At 27.2% G+C, this 20986-nt stretch overlaps 1 protein-coding gene across 1 annotated transcript in view; it reads right to left on the bottom strand.

Moving 5' to 3' along the window:
• Positions 1–280: 280 nt before the first annotated feature.
• The window catches only part of LOC107437342 (uncharacterized), a 56462-nt gene continuing 35756 nt past the window's right edge, over positions 281–20986 (bottom strand). Inside the window, exons 12-18 of the mRNA XM_016049308.4 lie at positions 17817–17962; positions 15647–15710; positions 15071–15207; positions 14592–14666; positions 9065–9158; positions 6016–6391; positions 281–529 (exon numbers count right to left, since the gene is read on the bottom strand). Coding sequence (XP_015904794.2) covers positions 417–529; positions 6016–6391; positions 9065–9158; positions 14592–14666; positions 15071–15207; positions 15647–15710; positions 17817–17962 — 1005 coding nt within the window. The 3' untranslated portion in view covers positions 281–416. The remainder of the gene's footprint in view (positions 530–6015; positions 6392–9064; positions 9159–14591; positions 14667–15070; positions 15208–15646; positions 15711–17816; positions 17963–20986) is intronic.

Genomic DNA, 20986 nt, shown 5'->3' with positions numbered 1-20986 from the left:
AGAATAGATATTTTATATCAATCATTAATGACTTAAGTATTTACAAAACTTTACATTAGTTTATTAATGTAATGCACATTTCTGATTTTATTGAAACAACTATAATATTTAAACAAAAACGAATGCAAGCTTTATCAAAATTTTAAATATAAGAAAAGCAAAACATTTCTCTACCACAACACCAAGCCCATTCTCTAATTTTACACAATATACCACTAAACAACCCATAATAATAAATAAATTAAGATGAATTTAATAATAAAAGCTCCTCTACTTTTCTAATAATGAAATAATTGTGCAGCTTATAAATATTTACATACTTGTTTCATGTAATGAAAAGAAGACATTTTACAAAGATTTTCTTGGTGAGCATTTTTTAAAAGAATCAGTTAAAAAAAGGTTACAAAAGTACACTTCTATGTACCATCTTTTAACTTATATAACCCTTTGCGAACATAATAAACTAGAGCTGAGAAAGGGCTGTGAAGACTTAAGCAGCCACATTCTTTATCCAGTTCCATAAAAAATTCTGTAAGAGAAAGAAAAATGTTTTTTTTTTTTAATCATAAAAATAAATGATGAATAGGAAAAAACATATTTAAAAAAAACAAAAAAACATGTTAAACTTTTGTTTTGATGTATCAAATTAGTTATTATTCTCTAAAATAACAAATAATTAATGAATTTAAGTTTCAATACTTCTCTTTTATCTCCAATAACACTGAGCTGCTAGAAAAGAAAAGCAGAAGCCCCAACACTTTTCTGCCAATTTTAATATAAAATGATATTCTGAATAAGAATACAATTTCTGCTTTTCTCCGCCATCTTCTGGGAGCACCCCTTTACGATTAAAGGCGGCTTCATACTATATAAACATCATTATAATTTATGTTTATATTAATACATATTTGATTGTATTATACGACTCCTCTTGCTGAAATAAATTTTGCGTTACATTTTTACAGAACATCGTGTCAAATAATTCATAAAAAATTATTTAATTTATTTTTTAATTTTATCCACTCATTTTTATCACTTAATTATCTAATATTTCTCTAGCATTTTTCTTCTGTATAATTTTATCCATGGATATAACAAGTATTTTTACTTTCTTAAAGAAATTTAATGAATTTAATATTAAATAATTCAAAAGAAAAAGTTAAAAATAGAGAACTGAAATGTTGAACTTAAACTATTCTATCAAAAGTTTAGTTAGGAAATGTATTTTTTCTTCAAAAATATTGTGTATAATATTTAGAGTACTACAAATGTACTAAATTTGCAACTTTACAATTTATATAGAAGTGATAAAAAGAATTTTATTTCCATTTATAAATATCTTAATATATATTTTTTCTTACATTTGGGAATTGATAGGAATCTATCTGATTAATATTTCATACTACACAATTTCCAAATGTTGCACAACCTTTGAGTTTTAAAATGGGTACCTTTTATTATTTTGTAACCCTATAATCCATGACCATGATACTACTTCATGATAAGTATAGGACTGTGAGGGTGTTTTGCCTTTTTTCATTTATGTCTTATTTTTTAAAAACTACTACTGCCTAAAATTTTAAAAGAGGATTACATCATGTTTCAAATATATGCCTTTTTCCTGCTGAATGGCACTGTCTAGATGAAGCTGGGACACAGTCTGACATGAATTGGTAGCTATATTCCATAACATTCAAAGTCAAAATTTATGGAAGAATGGTTACAGGGTCTCAATTATCAGTGATAGACACATGAAGCTTATAGCATAACAGAGAAATATAATGAAAATTTTATTTGTAATTTCTGTTCAGAAATTTGATCCATTAAATTAATATACGAAAAATTCCAAACATGTTCCGAATCTTCCTTGTTTTTTAAACTCCCAAAAGTTTTTCAGTGTAGGAAAGTCATAATATTAATTTGTTGCTATAAAAAATATTTTAGTTGGAAAAAGTTTTTTTCCTCATCATTTCTGTAAATATCTTATTTTATTTGATCAAGATTTTTCCACGCTTCCACAGAATAACAAATTTGCACTCAAAAATATATCTTTTTTACATTAAGAAAATCTTTTTTTAATTGTAAAAAATAAAAGCTAAAGATCTGATAATATTAAGCAGTTCTCTTTGTGAAATTGCATGAAAAGAAAGAAAGAAACCTTAAGGATCCGGTTTTGCCCACCATTCCTACATTTATAAAATTTTTCTACACTCAAAATTGATTTTTTTTTTTTCCTTTTTAAAATATTTTTTTCAAACAGTTTTCTCGTTTTTTTTTTTTTTAATTTATAATTTCTATATTCAGAATTTATCCAAAACCGACAAAAACTTTTTATTCAAAATTTAAATTTTCGTAGTAATTTCTTATTTATGATCTTGGTTACTTAATAAACCACGAGTAAAGAATGGAAAATACTTTTTACAATTAAAATTTTCCTTCAGTTTCAACAAAATAAAAAAGTTTATTGTCTTTTTCTCTCTAGCATTTGCTTTGCATTTCTTTATGAAGCATAATAGTTTTTAATTTTTAAAAATAACTACTTTAAAATAAGGGCAGATCAAAAATAAAATATGTTCTTCGTGAAAAAATAATTAATTAAAAAATACAGCTTTATAATCTTGTAACATTTCATACCTGTCACCTTTTTTACTATTTCACAAAACATTTTATTTTTTAAATGAATCAAGAGTAATGCATTAATTCATTATTCTTGTTTTAATAAAATCAATTTAAAGTTATCTTAATTAGTATAAAAAAATTAATTTAAGCAGTTTGATATTTCAATGAATGTCAATTAAGTTCTAGCATTCTAGTTCAACTTAACTTACTTCTTCTAAAAATTCTGTGTACAAATTACTATTAATATTCATTTCACTACCAGTAGAGAATATCCACAATGAAGAGCAAAAAAAAAGTAAACTGCTATGAAGATTTTCAAAGTTCTGTTCATGTGTCAATAATTAAAAATGTGTGAAAGAAATTTGTTGCAGAAAAAAATTATACAGCTAGCTTTTATCAATTAACTCCAAAACATTTTCAGAGAATTAAATAAAAGTGTCTGTAATGCATTTTTCACAATTAACAAAACACACTCAAATAGTTTATAACTTAACTAAATGAGATTGATCTTGATTTATAATTAAAAACAAGTTTAGCAAACGAAATGGAATTTATAGTTAGAAACACTGTTTCTAAATAAATACCTAGGAATGCAAAGATTTTTTTTATCAAAATGATTTTAAAAAATCATGTTATTTTACATACATTAAAAAAAATTACATCTAAGATACATAAAAATAAGAAAATTTGAAATATATTTTTGTAATAAAAATGTTTTTTTGATATGTAAACGTCAAAAAATGTCTTTTAAATATAGCCAAATATTTATCTAAAAGTAAGTTACTATCGTCTGAATGATGCAAACATTAAAATCATGTGAGGTTCCATAGTATTTTTCGCTTGAGAATAGAAATATAAATGAATCGGATTGAGTCTCTGAGTCTGCAACAGTGACTAAAATTGAACCCCACCCAATTCTTGAAACAAGTGTGATGGCGATCACTGGTTGTTGCAACAGAAGGAGGAAGAAAGAAGTGCACATGCGTTAACTCACGGCAGCATGAGATTTGTTGCTGTTTCAGTCAGTATGAAGGCTCCTTAACTCTGATAGTTTTATGCCCACAAATCAGACTTGAAGAAAGAAAAATTGATTTTTTTCACTGTTAAACTTCTTATGAAAGCCTAAGAGGCAGTAAAACAGGAACAGTAGTAAGAAGGAGGAAAATTTTGGGGGATTCTGCCCCTCATTTGGTATAAAAACATCTCATTTGTTATAAAAAAAAAAACTATGCTAAATTTAGCTTATAAATTGCAAAAATATTCATTGCAACACCAAAAGTTGAAAGTAAGGGCTGTTTTTTTATTCAAATAGAAATTACGAGATTAAGTCAGATTTTATTTCCATGAATATTTAAAGCAGACATTAAGTATTTTTCTTATATTCTGCAACAAGTGACCTAAAATATTACATTATCTAAAATGGATATTCTATTAACTTAAAATGGTAATTTAAAATTGAAATCCCTGAGGCAGAATTTTTTCGGGGTTTCTGCAACATACCTCTCTAATACTAATATGTTTCTGCAAGATACTTAAAAATAACAAATATACATGTTACTAATTTAAAGTAACAGAAGTGTTAACTTCAAAAAAGAAAAAAAAATAGAAAAATCAGATTAAAAAAATTTTTTTTTTGTAATTGAATATGTAATAATTTTTATTTAAATATTATGGCCGATATTCTCGCATTCGGGAGGAAGATAATACACCAATTTCTTCCTTTTTCGCATTTTGTAATTCATCATCACACTAAAAAAATTGTAAAATCTAGAGCAGTAACTACCGAAAAAAAAAAAAAAAAATCGGAAGCCAAATCACGCGAATCAGACTCTTCAAAAAGGGGTTACTAAATGCGTGTTTCCATTTCGAGATTCTACTGTTGTGCTAAATAATATTAAAAATATTGGATTTTAAAAGTTATGCGGAAATCAGAAGTAATAATTGCATAAAAAATATAGAACAAAAATTTCTACAGAAAAGAAAACCAAATTTTCAACTTCATTATTCTTTATTATTCTGAAATGAAAATAGAAAAATCGCAGGCACTTTTTTTTCCACTCCTGATGCATGAGAAAGGCATCTTTTGAATATAATTCTGAAGAAAAGACAAAATCTTTCAAAAATTTCTGCAGAAAAGAAAAGCAAAATTTTTTTATTTCCTTTCTGCAAAAACTCGGTAGTGTTCTGCGACAATGTCGCCACAATTCTGCCATGGGGATTGGAATTATGATAGGTTATTTTAAAGGATAAACATTGCTGTAAAATGTCACATATCTGTGCTTAATTAATAGGCAAAAAATTTAAGTAAAATTATCATTTCATTGAATATTAAATAAAATTATCAAATAGTACGAAAAGTGCTAATATTTTTACTCTTCCATAATTTCATTTTAATTTTCCAGTTAATTAATTATGTATAAACAAAATATTACTATTATGTGGAAGAAAAAGGCTTAAAACTGTGGCAACTAATTTGTGGCTCGATTATATGTAGGCAAAACATTAATCTGGGAGGAAACAAGTTCACATCTGGGTGCCAAGAAATGCAGCCCTAATTACTCAGTTTGCTGCCCAGTCACTGTTGGTTTCCTCACCTTTAATAAGGGCCAGAAGCAGGCTCTATGAGGTCAGCTGCCATATGCTTAAGTTAGGTGTGGTGACTATCCATTGGCCTCTCCTGTTGGCTATTGTTTTGGCCGCCTGGACACGTTTTCAGTGTTTCAAGTAATGGCAGCCAGTTGAGTGTGGGAGAAAGATTTAATTATTTAAAAAATATTTGCTTATCTTCAGTAACTAATGAATGAAAGACATGTGCTACACATGACCTTGGGGATAAGTCACAAAGACTGGTTTATGATGAAAACATGTGTATAATGAAAAAAATAGTAAACGTTGGGCGAGGTTTTAGATTTTTTTTTTTTGCTCCAATACTGATTCAGCAATGATTTGTTCTCCTGAAGAAAAGGGGAAATTGAAGAAATGGGATTTTGTTTTTTATTCTTTTACATTTAGTAAAGTTTCGGATTTCACGTTATGAATAAAAACACATTGGTTTTGACAGTTATATGTCCAGTTTTTCTTATTTCTTTTCTATTGAAAGGAATAAAAAATAAACAAATCCAAACGATTCTTTTGAAATCGTGCGCTAGTTAAAATAGTATGTTCAGAAAAAAAAAACTATCAGGGCAGAACAATAAAAATCAGGACAAAGACACAGAACAATAATGGATATTTTCAGGGCATATATATATATAATTAGTTGATAAAAACTTAAAAATTATTTTTTTACAGATCACTTAAGATTACCTTAAAAAATTCATCAAAAATTTAACGCAAGAGAAATTTTCAAAAATTCTATAATCAAGAATTTGTTCACAAAAAGATTTTAAAACATACCACGAGAGTGTTCTTCAGAACTTAGGTAATCAGCATGTTCCCAAAGGTCATGACTAAGATGCAGGTTGGCAAGGTACATACTTTGTTGCTGAAACATTTTGTACTTTTGTCGAGACACTGTAATGCTATCAGAAAACACATCAATTTGAGACTTTGTTTTCCCACTATTAGAGGGATAATTTGTACTCCAGCCCAATTCACTGCTACTATATCCACTGCTTTGAGAACTTACAGAAGCTACACTACCAGCAGGCGATGGTGTAAGAGAGCATGGCGATGCTTGATATGATGGAGAAACTTGAGAATGTTTAACATTCGATTTGAATGATTGAAGGTGTGGAGGTGATACCTCTTCAGGTAATGAATCATTTTCAAGCTAAATTAAAATTATAAAGAAAAAGTTTAGTTATCATGACAAAACAATTAGTAATTTTCAAAACAATTTTAAACTTACTTTATACTGGGAAAAAATAATAATAATCAACTTGTTTTTAAAGGAGTTACCCAGAACCAGGGTTCGCCAAGATGGGCTTAACCCCAAAAAAACTCAACAAGGTTTTCCAGATTGGGCCCACATGAAACACCCCATCTCTATAACCACCAAAGAAGAGCTTTTTCACATTTAATAATTTCATATCAATTTTCGTTGCTTCAAAATAGTTCTTTGAAATTATAAATTTTTAGTTTTATAAATTTTAACCTTGTAATTAATTATACAAAATTATATAAAGTAAAACATATTTCGGTAATCTAATTTTTGGAAATATAATTTAGTATAAATGAACTATTATGTGAAAAAAAATAAATAAAGTACACAATTAAAAAAACATATTGCTAAATATTAAAATGCTTTATTTAGCAAAAATACATTACTTATTAATAATATGTATACGCATTGTACTTATTGTATAATTTTTTCATATTGTGAACACTTAAGTGTTTGTTAAATGCATCAATGGATACACACATACATATATATATAAAGAAATTGTATGTAATAAGTATTTTATAAAATTAGACTAAAATATCACCATTTTATTTTAAAATTTCTTTAATAAAATGTACCTGTTTCCATCTACTGAAAGTTTTGGAAAAAAATCCTTGCTTAAAGATCAAATTTAGAATACTGATTTGAATATTCGTACATAATTATTATTTAAAGCATATTCGCATTTCAGTAAAATCTTAAATTATATATTTGGAATGCTTAGAAAACAAATGTTTTTCATTCATTTCAATAGTAAAAAGTATAATAGAGATAAAAGTTGATTATTTTTTAAGCATTGTAAGACGTATAAGGAATTCATATATCGAAATATACAAATGAATACACCATGCACTACAAGTGCTTTTCCTTTTATGAATGTATACAATACTTCTAGAAATTTCATTCCTGACTTTAAAGCAAATTATGTTTTTATCTATAATTTAAAACTAATTGAACAACCTATTATGCTTTGCCTTTAACAAAGAATCATGTAACTTCATCATTATGTAAATCTTTCTACATTTAAAAAGCAGAAAAATGATTGAAATATTTATTTTCGTAACCATTTTAATCAAGTAATTTGGTAATAATCAAGTAACATATTTTAAGTAAGTACAATATCTAATTTTTATGTTTAGTATAAATAAGTATGCATGTAGAATATGTTTGAAAAGATTCACTTATCCTAAGGCAAAATTGGGTCTTTTAGTAAGAAAACCAACTTATCCTGAAGCAAAATTGGATTTTTTCAAGAAAAAATCCTCACAGGTAGGTTTTTTCCCCTTGAAAACCTGCATTTTTGAAAGCCCCGCTTAGAACTCTTCAAGAACATCTTGCACTCATTCAACATAATTTTATTTAAAAGATAACTGTTTATGAATTTGATAAATTCATAAGCATAAAAAATCAATATTTTTTTCTGGCTAATTCCAATAAAAGAATAGTTCTTACTCCTGTAAATTCTTAGAGCAAATAAGGTCTACAAACACAACAAATACACTAAATTTTGTAAGAATATGCTGAGTCATAACAAGATATTTCACTTTTTAGAGACAAGAGATTTTTCATGAAGCTGTTTACTTAAGCCCTTTATGATTGAATTTTTTAAAGTACAATTGTAAAAGTCTGCAAATAATGAAAGTAATACCATAAAACACTGAGCAATCATCCTGGAACAAATAAATGCTCACATTCTATTATTTTTCAGATCTTCATAAAGTGGAAATAGAAATGTAGTTTTTTTTTCATCCATCAACCTTTGCATAATTTATTTAACTAGGGGAAAAAAACGTGTGTGGTACATTACAATCCCAGTCTCAACAAAATGGAATATTTAAATTTGTGAATCAAAATCCCTTACAACATTGTGACGGCAAGTCTTCGATTAAAGCCCCAGGTATGTTTCCCAGACTGTCGTCAATGGCCCATTGAGCAGTTCTGCTGTAACACAAATGAAGTACTACTACTAAGGTAATTTTAAATTATCAGGCATGACTACAAATAATATCAGTCATCATATTTAAAAAATAGCAATTGTAACTTTTCTTAATTGAAAACTTCTCTCACAGGTTAAATTTTCAGTCAGTAATACTTTTTTCTTTCTAGGTTTTGCTGTGATAGTAATTTTAAAACAGACATTTTAAATTTATAACTTTTTATTCAAAACAAGTGAAAAAAAAGTAAACTTAGGATTTAAAACTATCATCAATAAAGATAATTTTATGATCTTACACATTGCTGCATATACTAACATATATTATAGGTTAAAAGCAAACAAAAGAATAATGAATAGAGAAAAATCTCAACATTTCCTTCAATTCATGAATATTTATTATGGATTAAGGTAAATGTATGCTATTATTTGCTTCCAGAAGATATCGTTTCGCTTTTATCAAAGACAAATATATTAATTACAAGAACACACACACACAAATTTGCTGTATATGTTATTCATGCAAGTAGGGAATAAGTAATAAGTTTGGTTAAGAGTAAAGATTATGTTTAAGGTATTATGAAAATAATTAATGAACTTTGACAACAAATATTTTTCATAATACTGACTTTAACGTAGGTACTGATGTTGCGATGGAGGTATCGTACTTCATCTCTTCTCAACTGATACATTTTTAAATACAGCAGAGATTGGCACCTAAGGCTTGAATATAAGAGAACAATTAATAGATAAACATATATTTAACAATTATCATTAAAAATTATTTGGTTTTGTTATTAGAGATAAAATTAAAATCTGTAACAAACTTTCAAAATAAAAATATACCTGGCATTTTATTTTGTTAATAGAAACAATATTCAATTTGTTTGAAATAGGTATTTGACCTGAGTGTTTAAAACAATACACATTGCCACAAATTAAAAGTCTGTTAACCTTGGTCAAAAACTGCAAAATATTTTAAACCAATATAGAAAAAAAGCTGTTTAAAATTTGGATGGAGATCTCTAGAATAAATATGGCACGAATATTTGGTCATAGTCAAGTATTCAACTTATTTAAAGAATATCTGGTTGCGATTAAAAATCAGATCCACCATTAATGTCTGACTAGGCGGAGTTATTTTTTAAAATATTTATTTCTACTTTAAAAATTTCTAATTCAACAATTTCTAATGATTATCGTAATGCGATTTTTAATGCACATTTTTATTTTTATGTCTAAAGCAATGGTAACATTTATGATGTCTATTTTTTCTCAAATTTATGAACTTAATCTAAAACGATTTTCACTATCACTTTTGAATAAATAAACATATATATCAAGACATGATAATCATACAATGTTGTGTTTAAGCTCTTACACAATATAAAGTACATTTCTGCCAATTCAATTTTCATTTTTTTTTATTATTCTTAGAGAGATTAAAAATTTGTAGGTGTATATTCCGCAATTCCCTTTACTTCTTACAGTTGACATTTAGGTGTTTTCATTATTTTATTAATACATTTCATTCATTTGAAACTTAAAATTTGAGCTTATAATATTTTTCTTGTTTAATCAGAACAATGGAGAAGTTATGCACACAATAATTGACTTTAAAGCAGGAGATAAGAAAAATTACTACAAAGTATATTTTGACATAGGTTCATTCAAAATTACAATAGAACATTGTAATTCCATATAAAACAAAACTCACAGCTGAAATTTTCACAATTTGTCAAACATAACAAAATCATGCTGGCTGTAGGTATTCCTAAATCTACATCGTACAAAATAAAAAATGGACCTCCAGTTAAGCCAAGGGATGACGGCATAAAAGTTCAATGTCGGGCATTCATCGGGAGTGGTAACAAACCACGCTTGTGAGACAATGTTTTCTTCACGGGAAAAGCCAGTTACTATTCAACTTGAAAATTTTTTTATTTTTTTACAAGATATTTTTTTATTATTTTTTAATGTTCTGGTACAACATTAATTTTTAAAAAATTAAGACGTGGAGAAAATAATATGTTTAGCTTGCAGAATATATTGTTTTTATTGAATTTAGTGTGTTACTTTAAGTAGTATTTGCTCAAAGTGTACCTACAAAATGACAAAATCAGAATAACCAATAAAACCTTTGATAAGTATTGTTTAATATATTTTCATTAAGGAAAAGAAAACTGTTTCAGGTGATTATATATCAATAATTTTTAATAATTACAGTTGCTCCCAAAAGTGCTTACTCACTTATAACTTATATTGAAATAGGAAATAAAAATTCAATAATTAAAATGAATATTTCACAATGGGTATTATAAGATGTATAATCTATTCTTAGCAAAACTGCACGGAATATTTTAAAAACAAAGCAAAAGTTAATTATTTAATCAAATAGTAACAAAAATGTTACCCCACGAAAGTCATCGTACATTTAAATGTTTTGGATCTCAGAATTAAAATTATCGTCAATTGCTTTTTTTATTTAATTATTTTTCATTAAATTTTTTATTTCTTTATTAGCAATTTAGTATCAAACCTATAATAACAAAATTATATTTTAATTTTTGCTTGCTAACTCCGTAATATTTTATTTTATCATTTAAAAATGACTTGTGGTCGTAATAAAATAGACCAAATTTGATTATTTGTCTTCATAAGAGGTAAATTAGTAATGAATATGTTAAATTAGTTTACTGTATTCAATTGAACTGTGCAATATGTGATAAAATGCTTAAAAGAAGGACTTCATATCAGGGATTAAAATTATAAATTTTGTGGAAAAATTCATAAATTTGCAATTGAGTGTTGTAAAAGTTTCTATAAAAATTTTAAAAAAATATTCTGCACGAATTTCACCTGACAAAAGAAAAAACTAGTAACACATATTTTCAACCTTTAAAAGCTATTGTAGATGCTAAAGGAAACTCCACTAAATGTTAATTTAACGAAAAATTAGATTTGCTAATAGACTGAGTTTTTCGTTAAAAGTGTATGATGACTTTTGTGGGATAAAGTTTTTGTCATTTTTTGATGATTGATTCCTTAAAAATAAACTTTTCCTTTGTTTTTAAAATATTTCATATTGTCATTTAAAATATTTCAGTTTTGTTAAGATTAGAACACATTTTTTGCCATTAAATATACATTCTGAAACATTCATTTTAATTAATGGATAGTCTTATTTCATTGAAAGTCATAAGTGTATCAACACTTTTGTGAATCACTGTAATTACATTTCAATATAAAGCTGTACTGTACACTGCATTATACTGTATTTCATCTTACCAGTGCTTTTTATAAAATTCACTGATCATATTTTCCTTAAACCAATATCTCAAGTCAAATTTTTAAATAATGGTATTTTGAAATAGCATTTTTATTTTAAGAGTTTCAGTATCAAAAAATAAATGTCAGAAATTTAAAATTGTCTAATTTTTAGTTCTATACTCCATAGAAGAAAAAAAATAGATAAAATTCCTTAAAAGTTATACTTTTTTGATTTTTTTTTCTTATTTGAAATTTAAACATTTAACCCACTGGCGGTTAAGGAGAAGGGCAAAATTGGGCGAATGTTTCTCCCCTACACACAGTTCCCCTATCAGTTAACATGGGAAAACCGGTTTTGCTATGCAGAGAAGACTGCAGGTTAAAATGCGACTTTTTATGTGCAGAACCGTCAGTGGGTTAAAGAATTTCAATCTAAACACAGTTTTTTAGTTTAGCACAGTTAATTGTTTTTGTTTGAACAACTGGAATCTTGTACAGTGCAGAACTAAAAGACTAAGTTTCGTTTTCCTTCTCCCGACTAAACACATATGAATAAAAAAAATTATATCTTTTGTATATACATCATTTAATATGTTTCCTATATATTCCTTAGTCGTTGTCAGCTTTTTTAAGTTAAAAGAGGAATAGTTTTGAAATATCATCTCTGGAATGCAAGCAACATTTACGAACTTTCGATATTGTGATAACTATACAATTCGAATTTTGAATAAAAAAACTAATATTTACCAACAAAACCGTAAAATTTGATATTAATATATAGTTAGTTCTAAAAAAAACTTTTTCAAAATAAAAATATACTATGAAAGGTTAAAATGAAATAGAAAAAATTAGCATTGTAACAAGAATTGTAACAATTTGCCGACAAACATTGCTGTTAGTGATGGGGGGAAATGCGTGATTGGTAGGTTTGCTGAGAAAAAATAATTTACAGACTTCTTTGAGTTCAAAAGCTTTCAGAAAAAGAGTGCAATATAAAATCTATTATTATTAAATTATAATTTTTAGAGAATTTAATAAAGTTAAAAATACAAAAACATTTTGACTCATTTTGTCAAATTAGAAAAAAATTACCACTCTCAATTGCGAGCAAACTTGAATCATTGTGTGAACACGGACAGAATTTAAAAACCGAATTCTAACCCTGTCTTCCACCATAATCGTTGCCTTTCCTAAATTGCACAGTCTGCATAGAGATCAAAGACATTTGCATGGGAGAATTTTATGTTGTATTCTAGTTTAACAGGGTATTAATGGAGAAAATTTTGATGAAAGCAAAGTAAGTTGATGATATTTTAACTGTTTGGAGATACATTTCCGTCTAAAAAATGTGGGTATAATGGATGAAACAATTTAAATTAAGAAAATTAGCAAATAATTTAAATTAGTGAAATTGAAAAAATATATAAGAAAAAATTTCCAATTTTTCTTTAAAATTCCCAGGTTTTTATCGATATTTCCCTGATTTTTCCAAGTTTTTTCCAGTATAAAAAAAATTCCCTGATAATTCCAGGTTTTCCAGGTGGGTGGCCACCCTGAAGAAGCAGCTATACCAATAGTCTATGAATCCAAAAGGGTCCAGGCAACTCAGTAGCAGTTCACAAGAAAAATTTAGGTTAAAGCTCAGCAAAGGTTGGGATGGTCACTATCCACGATGCATCTCAGATTACAGAGATTGCGGATAAGACTTGAAATCACGCGGAAATGACACAAGTGTTTTGGGAGACAGTCATGGCCAGTGGCGAGTCTACAATAAGCTATCATTTTACATCTGGGCCATTTTGAGACTGGAGATAATTTGTCCTTCCAAGACTTTTGAGTTGTCCTAAGAGCGAGGTTCTTTTTCTGAATTCCTCAAATGTGGTATTTTTGATCAATCGTTTTAATGTTCTAAAAGATATACTGGAAAGAGAGATTTGTAAAATCATGACACTCTTTTTCGCCAAGGGATAGGCTATCTCATTGCCATGGATTCCATAATGAACAAGGATCCATAGTAAAACAATGTCTTTTTTGTGGACAGATAAGCTTTGTAACAATCTCAGAGATTCCAGCTTCGGAGAAATAATTATTAAAAATAGTTTTTTCTCCGAAATTATCTAATGAAAAACAATTTTACGATTAAGTGTTTAAATATTTGATTTGCTTAAGAAATTCTCAGGATATGATGAAATATGTAAAAAAGTGAAATTAACATTAAGGGGTCCAAACTTTAGATCACTCTCCTGCCTGAACTATTGGGACCATATTTTCCAGATTGGTTTGATATTTAGATAGTAAAAAAAACTAATCTGCCAAAAAAGGTATTTTTATTCAGAGACAGTTCATTTTTGTAACTATAACCTGCACTAATTAATAAGAATCTTTGAAGTCACCTTTTTGAACCATTAAGATGGGTACTTAGAAAAAATCCAATCATTGGAACAAAAATTATTCAGGATGATGTCTTTTTTTTCGTAGACTCTATAAGGAAAATACTATTGGCTTGTGAAATTATAAAATTTTTTTTCTTCAAATGTCTAAACAAGCACGAGTGACAATAATTGGGAAAAAATGTTTTAATGCTTAGGTATATAAAACACAATTTTTAAAAAAAATTATACTTATGTGACCAGGGAAGTAAAAATGAGGGGACATAGCTTATGTTAATGTTATTTTAAAATGAAATATGTAATTACTTTTTTAATCAGTGTTTGAATTACATTAGTATAGAATAAAAAGTAAAAATTAATTAACATGGTAAGCTGAATGGCAAAATATTATAAAATAAATATATATAAAATAAATGAAGTTTTTACTTAGATGTATAATATGATGTTAAAAAATAAAGCAAATTTTAAAAAATTGCAAAGAATAATATATATATACCTCAAAACAGTTAGCTTGTTGTCAATGTTTCTACAAGATGAGTTGTGAAGTTTTTGAAATTTTGATGAAATGAACCTAAATAGAGTAAACAAATCATATGTAATAAGTATTTTGGACACAAAAATTTATGAGTCAGTTTGGAAAAATAAAAAAAGTTTATATGATACACTTCATTATAAGAAAAACAATTGTGTTTCTTAGATTGTAAAACTATCAGAAAATAATTTTAGTATAAAGCACAGTTTAGGTTTATAGATCTTGTCTATATAAATTTTATCTACATATTTATCAATGAAAAATGAGTATAAAACAATATTTAGTTTAGGTTACATCAAAACAATGACATATTTAATGAATATTCCAATGTTTTCTTGTCTAATAGCATGTACTTTTGTTTAGGTAGTTCTTATTTACTATTTAGAATAGATAAATCATCTGAATAAATTATAGAAGTTCGACAGTAATTCACTTAACATTACCTGATGAGAGTTAATGTTTCTTTATACATGGTGTGCACTCGATCGGTATCAATATAACTATGTTCCATTGCATTGCCTGTTAAAATAAAATACAAAACTGCTTCCAAATACTTCATAGCTTGAACCATTCTATCAATCTAAGGAGTGAAATAAGTAAAAAATGCATTAATGATGCAATAAAAAATACAAAATGCATTTTTTATATCAGGTTTAGAAAAATCATTTAAAGATGAGAAGTGAAAGAAAATCCGAAAAATAAGTTACTTAGAAAATTTAAAGCAGTATGACTCTATCATAAGAGTTTTAGGTTTTCATAATCATCGAATAAAGAAATCTTACTAGAGTAAGTTAAACTTAGTTAAAGTATACTACTTTTTATACAATGAGTTTAATACTAGAAAGTCAGAGTCAACAAAATTATCACATGATTAAAAGTACAACATGGTTTTATTTAAAAGAAATAGTCAAATTGTTTAAAGACCATCGGTTCTTTTCTTTTTTTGTTACAAATATGCTATGAACATATTTTGTAAAAAGTGACTAAGTAATAATAAGAAAATGAAACTTAAAACTTACTTCTTTATCGGCTTGATGCTTTAACTTTTTTGCTTCATTGAGGTAGTACTCAGATGAGTATTGTCTGTAAATTTTAAACAAGATAAGTTAGTTTTAATAAACAATTAATTAAGACTTAAAGAAACTGTTAAAATGATTTTAAACAGAGAACTCTGACGTAATTTAAAGGTAGGGCATTCTAATTTTCATCATTTAAATCTTAATTAAAAAACATAATTTCAAGATCAATACTTCAATTATTTATTTAATTATTAAAAATAAAAATATATTTGTAAGCTTTGAAGCTTATGTGCTAAATACTTTAAAAACCAAAATTAATGGATAAATACTTAAGGACTTTTTTAACTTAATTGTTTAATTTAGAAATATATCATGTATCCAACTATCAAATAAAACATGTCAAGTTCCTGATTTTTTTATTTTTAAAAAGCTGGCTTTTAAAATCTTTGCAGTTTTATTCATCACATTTTTGAAAGAAAAACAACCAGTTTTAAGTCCCATCCTATTTGGTTTTTCATTGTGATGTGCTTTTCATGGTCTGTAAAGCCAAACTGTTTAAAACAAAAAAGACAATGGTTATGTAGGGAACACCCAGAAAAAGCATTTGAGTAATAACTTTTTGACACAGGATGACAATCATATCAAATCCATCACTCCACAAATTCATATAGTTTTGTTGATCATTTTTTCAGCGTAACGTTAAGAACAAGTTTTCATGTGTTTTTCAAATACAAATGTCTTATGTGACAAAAATTTTCCAATTACAAAGTTAAGTAATCACTTTTTGACAATATATTATGATTATATGATGCAATTATGCTTTTGAAAAAATTATATTGATCCCCTTCAGAATCATGTTTTGGATATTTATAATGATTTCTACATTCGTGATCAATTGGTTTTTACATCATAAAATAACCAATCTTTGGTGACTAATTTAAATCTAAAGATGGGAGACTATGATATTTGGTGCTAAAAATATACAATTAATGAATTAGATTATACTAAAATTAGCAACGTATACACTCAGAAACAGTATTTACATAGAGACTCAAATTATTTGAAGCAGTACAAATTATTTTTTTAGAGATAGTCAATTAAAATACAATATTTTAAAAAAGAATTTTTTTTAATATAAAAATTATTAGATCTTAAGAACTTAACCATTCCTTTAAATGGCCTTATATGTATCTGTTTAAATTACGGGTGTTTAGTAGTCCATAACATTCTTTATTAAAATATTAATAAATTACTCTCGCTTCAACTAGGTAAAAATTTATTGAAACTATGTAAAATTTATAGTAGTTAGAGTCTCTGTTTACTGTATGGAGATTAAAGGTACCTGCAATTTTTTTTTATAGATCACTACTGCAAAAAAGATAATCAAAATAACAGTTTAAGCAATTGCCAATGCAATTGATACTTTGGCATGATTGTAATCAGTGTTTTCACTACAGCGCGAGAACGCGAGAATCTCGCATATTTTTTTCTTTTCTCGCATTAAAAAATGATTACCGCGAGAAATTCGCGCATTCTATAAATCAATTTCAAAATTCGCGAATTTCTCGCATTTTGGAAAAAGCTTCGAATTACGTCATTTAGAATAAAATCCGTTTCACTTTTCTTCCTGGATCTTCATTATTTTCAACACTTGCCCCGTTATCCAGCTTCCCTATTTACCAGTAGGCATTGTTCAGAACCTTTTCGAACAACAGAACACAACCCCTCCGAACCACGGAGCCCCTTTCAGAACACATTTCTCTGCAACCACGTGTTTACTGTAGGTATGGTTTTTCATGTAAGACGTTTAAATTTTTTTATGCGCTAATGTAAGATGGACAAATACCTAGTAAAGGCAAAATCTTCCATGATGATCCAGCAAAAATATTCAATGCTTTAAAAAATAGAAGACGTTAAAAATGTATTATAACAAAAGAAATTTTTTTTCCAAGTCTATTTGTATTTTTTCAGTTTTTAGAAATCTCACCCTGTTTTTGAGAAAGGGTGAGAAATTCTCACCCATTTTTTTTCTATGATGAAAACACTGGTAATTTAAACTAGAAGCAAAACACAGATGATGATGAAATTCTTTTTATAAGGATCTGTTGAAATCAAAAACACAACTTCATACAATCAAAAATAAATTTGAATTAGTGAAAAGAAAAGTTACTTTTTCAGCTCAGAGTCTTGCCAAAATCTGTGATTACCAAGATTATATGTAACTTGATTTTTGAACAAAGCGTTTCCATTGTTGAAAGTGAGATCAGTGCTACTAACATGTGACCATTGATAATTTTTTAACTTATTCCATCTATCCTAAAAATAAAAAGACATACACAATATATATTTAATTCCGCAACCAAGAAAAAAAATTCATTTGCTTTTACAGAATTTTTGAATGAATTGGCACATATGTTAAAAATAATAGAAATCAAAATATATTGAAATAATAATTTATAAAACTTAATTTAAGGCCCCACTCATAAACTTAAGGAAGTCAAACAAATTAATATAAAAAGTTATTTGCGTTATATTAACATATCAGAAAATATATATATTAGACACTAAGTTGACATGGCATAAGAAAATTAATATTAAAATGATAACTTAATGGTTTGATAGTTTGCTATTGAATGAAAATTTTCCTCCTAACGTGCAGTTTTTTTTACACATTTTACATTAAATTAAAGGAAAAAATGTTAAATAATAAATTATTATTTTTATAAACAAAGCATTCATAAAACTTAAAGGGAGAACGAAAACAAATGCTTTATAACTAATAATTTTTTCTCATCAGTTATCATTTTGATTAAATTGTTATTTCGATTTTTGATATACAGAATTTTTTTTACAGTCTTTCTTGAAATTTGGGATACCGAGATTTGACTGTAGTATAAGATGGGCCCAGAAGCAGAATATTTTCAAATGTTCTGCAACAGGACTTATTAATATATACAAATGTTCTGCAAGGATTTCACAGCAAAAAAAAGTTAGCTTTACATTAAAATACCGTATTTTTCGGCGAAAGCGCCGCTTCGTCAGAAGCGCCGCACCTCGATAAAAATGAATTTTTTTAAAAAAAAGTTATAGTAAGCGCCGCAATGGCGCTGAACCGCGTATATCAGCATCCTTTCAGAAGAGACCTTTAAATTACCATTTAGAATATCTGTATAATAAAAAATTACATTTTTTTATGCATTTCACAAAATAAAGTATTAATTTCTAAATTATAATAAAAAATTTCTTTTTCAGCAAAAAAAAAGCAACAAAAAAAGTTTTCTCTTTCAGCAAAAAAAAAAGAAAAGAAAATAACAAAACTATATAAAATAAAGTTGTTCTTACTAGTTGGCACCGCGCCAAAAAACAGAAGAACAGCAAAAAAATATTTATATGTTCAGTAGCTGAATTAAGGCTGAACTGATTACAGGAATCCGTAAAACAATGCAATAAGAAAAATAAAATAAAAATTTATTAAAAGAAAGATTTTAAAATAAAAAGATTTTAAAATTTATTACCGTTAACAATTTGAGGAAAAACTAATACATAATAACGAAACAGCTAATAATAACGAAATAATTAATAATAACAAGAATAAGAAATAACTAAACAGGCCCCAAAAAAATTCTGAAGAAATTAGCGAACGGGAAATAAGTTTCACTTTCACAATCTTTGAGGGTGGAATTTTAGTGGGTAGAATGCCCTCTCCTTTAATGGAAATAACCCAATGTGACTCAATATTTAAAAGGGGTTGGGGAAAAGAACAGGGTATGGGACCCCTAATCCAGCATTCCAAAATTTGGCACTTAATCTGATCTAATCTTTTTTTTTAATTTTTTTTTTTAAGAAATTTATATTGATAAGACAAAAAAAATCAGCTATATTCTTTTTATTTGGAATTTTATTCTGTTGAAGTAACTTACTTTATTTTATCTTTTAAAAATAAAAAAGCTTGAAAAAAAAAATTATAAATCTGTGTCAAAAGAAACATCTGTTTCTTAAGCAGTTTAAAATAAAGTGAGAAGTAAAAACACTTGCATTTTCAATGAACAAAATAAAGAAATGGAAGTTGGAAAAAACTGATCAATCAATCTTGACAGCTGTGCTTGTGCTTTACCCCCAAATTTCCCTCTTCTGTTTGACCATAAATTGGCCACACCCAGTTGACATTGAAACTACCAGGTGGACAACAAAATGAATTCTATCCCTTTTGCGGTTTTTTATTCGATTCATAAATTTTTTTTTATTTTGCCGCTTTTTATTTTTTCTTGTTAATTGTTGCTTGCTTGTTTTTTTTTTATCGTTATTAGTTTTTAGCTTGTTTTTTGTTATTCATTGTTAGTTTCTTAGCATTAATTGTTAAAAAAAAAAAATATTTTTTTGTAGTTCCCTGTTAGCTTTTTTTTTTCTTGCGAGGTAAGCGTCTTTTGTTAAAACAAAATGTTATCTAAAAGAAAAAACGAGAACTATGATCTCGCTCCAAAGAAGAAACGATTATTTCTTCTTCATAGGATTCTGATTATTTCTTCTTGATTATATTATATAGATTATTATTTTGATTAGTAAAATTTCTCTTAAGATGGGCCAGTTTTAAATTCACCCCATCATAATCTACGATCGAAACTTGACTAAATTTATTGGTTTTTCTGAAATTAACAGTGGAATTGAATTATAGTAAAATTTGGGGGCCATATTGGAATTTCCGAAAGAGATCCGAAGTTCGGCATTTCGTCAGTCCCGTGAGTGTTGGTTTTAGGGTCCTATACTTCCTTTTCTGTTCGCTCAAATTACAATTGCCAAGGCGCTAAATAGATTTCTAGCTTGCGATTTTTCCTTAAGCTGGGGGTGGATACAAGATGCATACCTTTTAAATTTTCTCATTATGCGATGTTTTTTTAAAATTATTATTTCGTTTATTTATTTTCTTACAGGCTGCTGCCAAAAAGTTTGATAAGAATTGGCGATGTTCTGCAGCAGATCGGGATATGGGCGAATATTTCGTCGACTTCGTTATTAATTTTTTTAAATAGTCTTTCTCTCAGAAAATTATTCCATCTTAAATAACTTTCCTTGACAAATTTTTTTTGCTACTAAAAAATATTTCGTCGGAAGCGCCGCATGTAGGAAAAAAACAACTTTTTTTTCGATAGCGCCGCGGCTCTTCCGCCGAAAAATACATATTTTCATTTATTAAAATACAGGATCATACACAGATACTGTACATTATTTTTAAACCAAGGCAAACATTCTTGATTTGTTACTTTTTCAATCACTTTTGAGGTGAAAAATTTTGTTAATGACGATGAATTATTAATAAATTATTATCGCAGGAATATGCTGTCA

This window comes from Parasteatoda tepidariorum, chromosome 11 (assembly GCF_982258835.1).
Source record: "Parasteatoda tepidariorum strain Cologne lab strain chromosome 11, Ptep-v5.0, whole genome shotgun sequence".
NCBI classification, from domain to species: domain Eukaryota; kingdom Metazoa; phylum Arthropoda; class Arachnida; order Araneae; family Theridiidae; genus Parasteatoda; species Parasteatoda tepidariorum.
The sequence above is the reverse complement of the archived record's forward strand: the minus strand, read 5'-3'. Positions and strand labels throughout refer to the sequence as shown.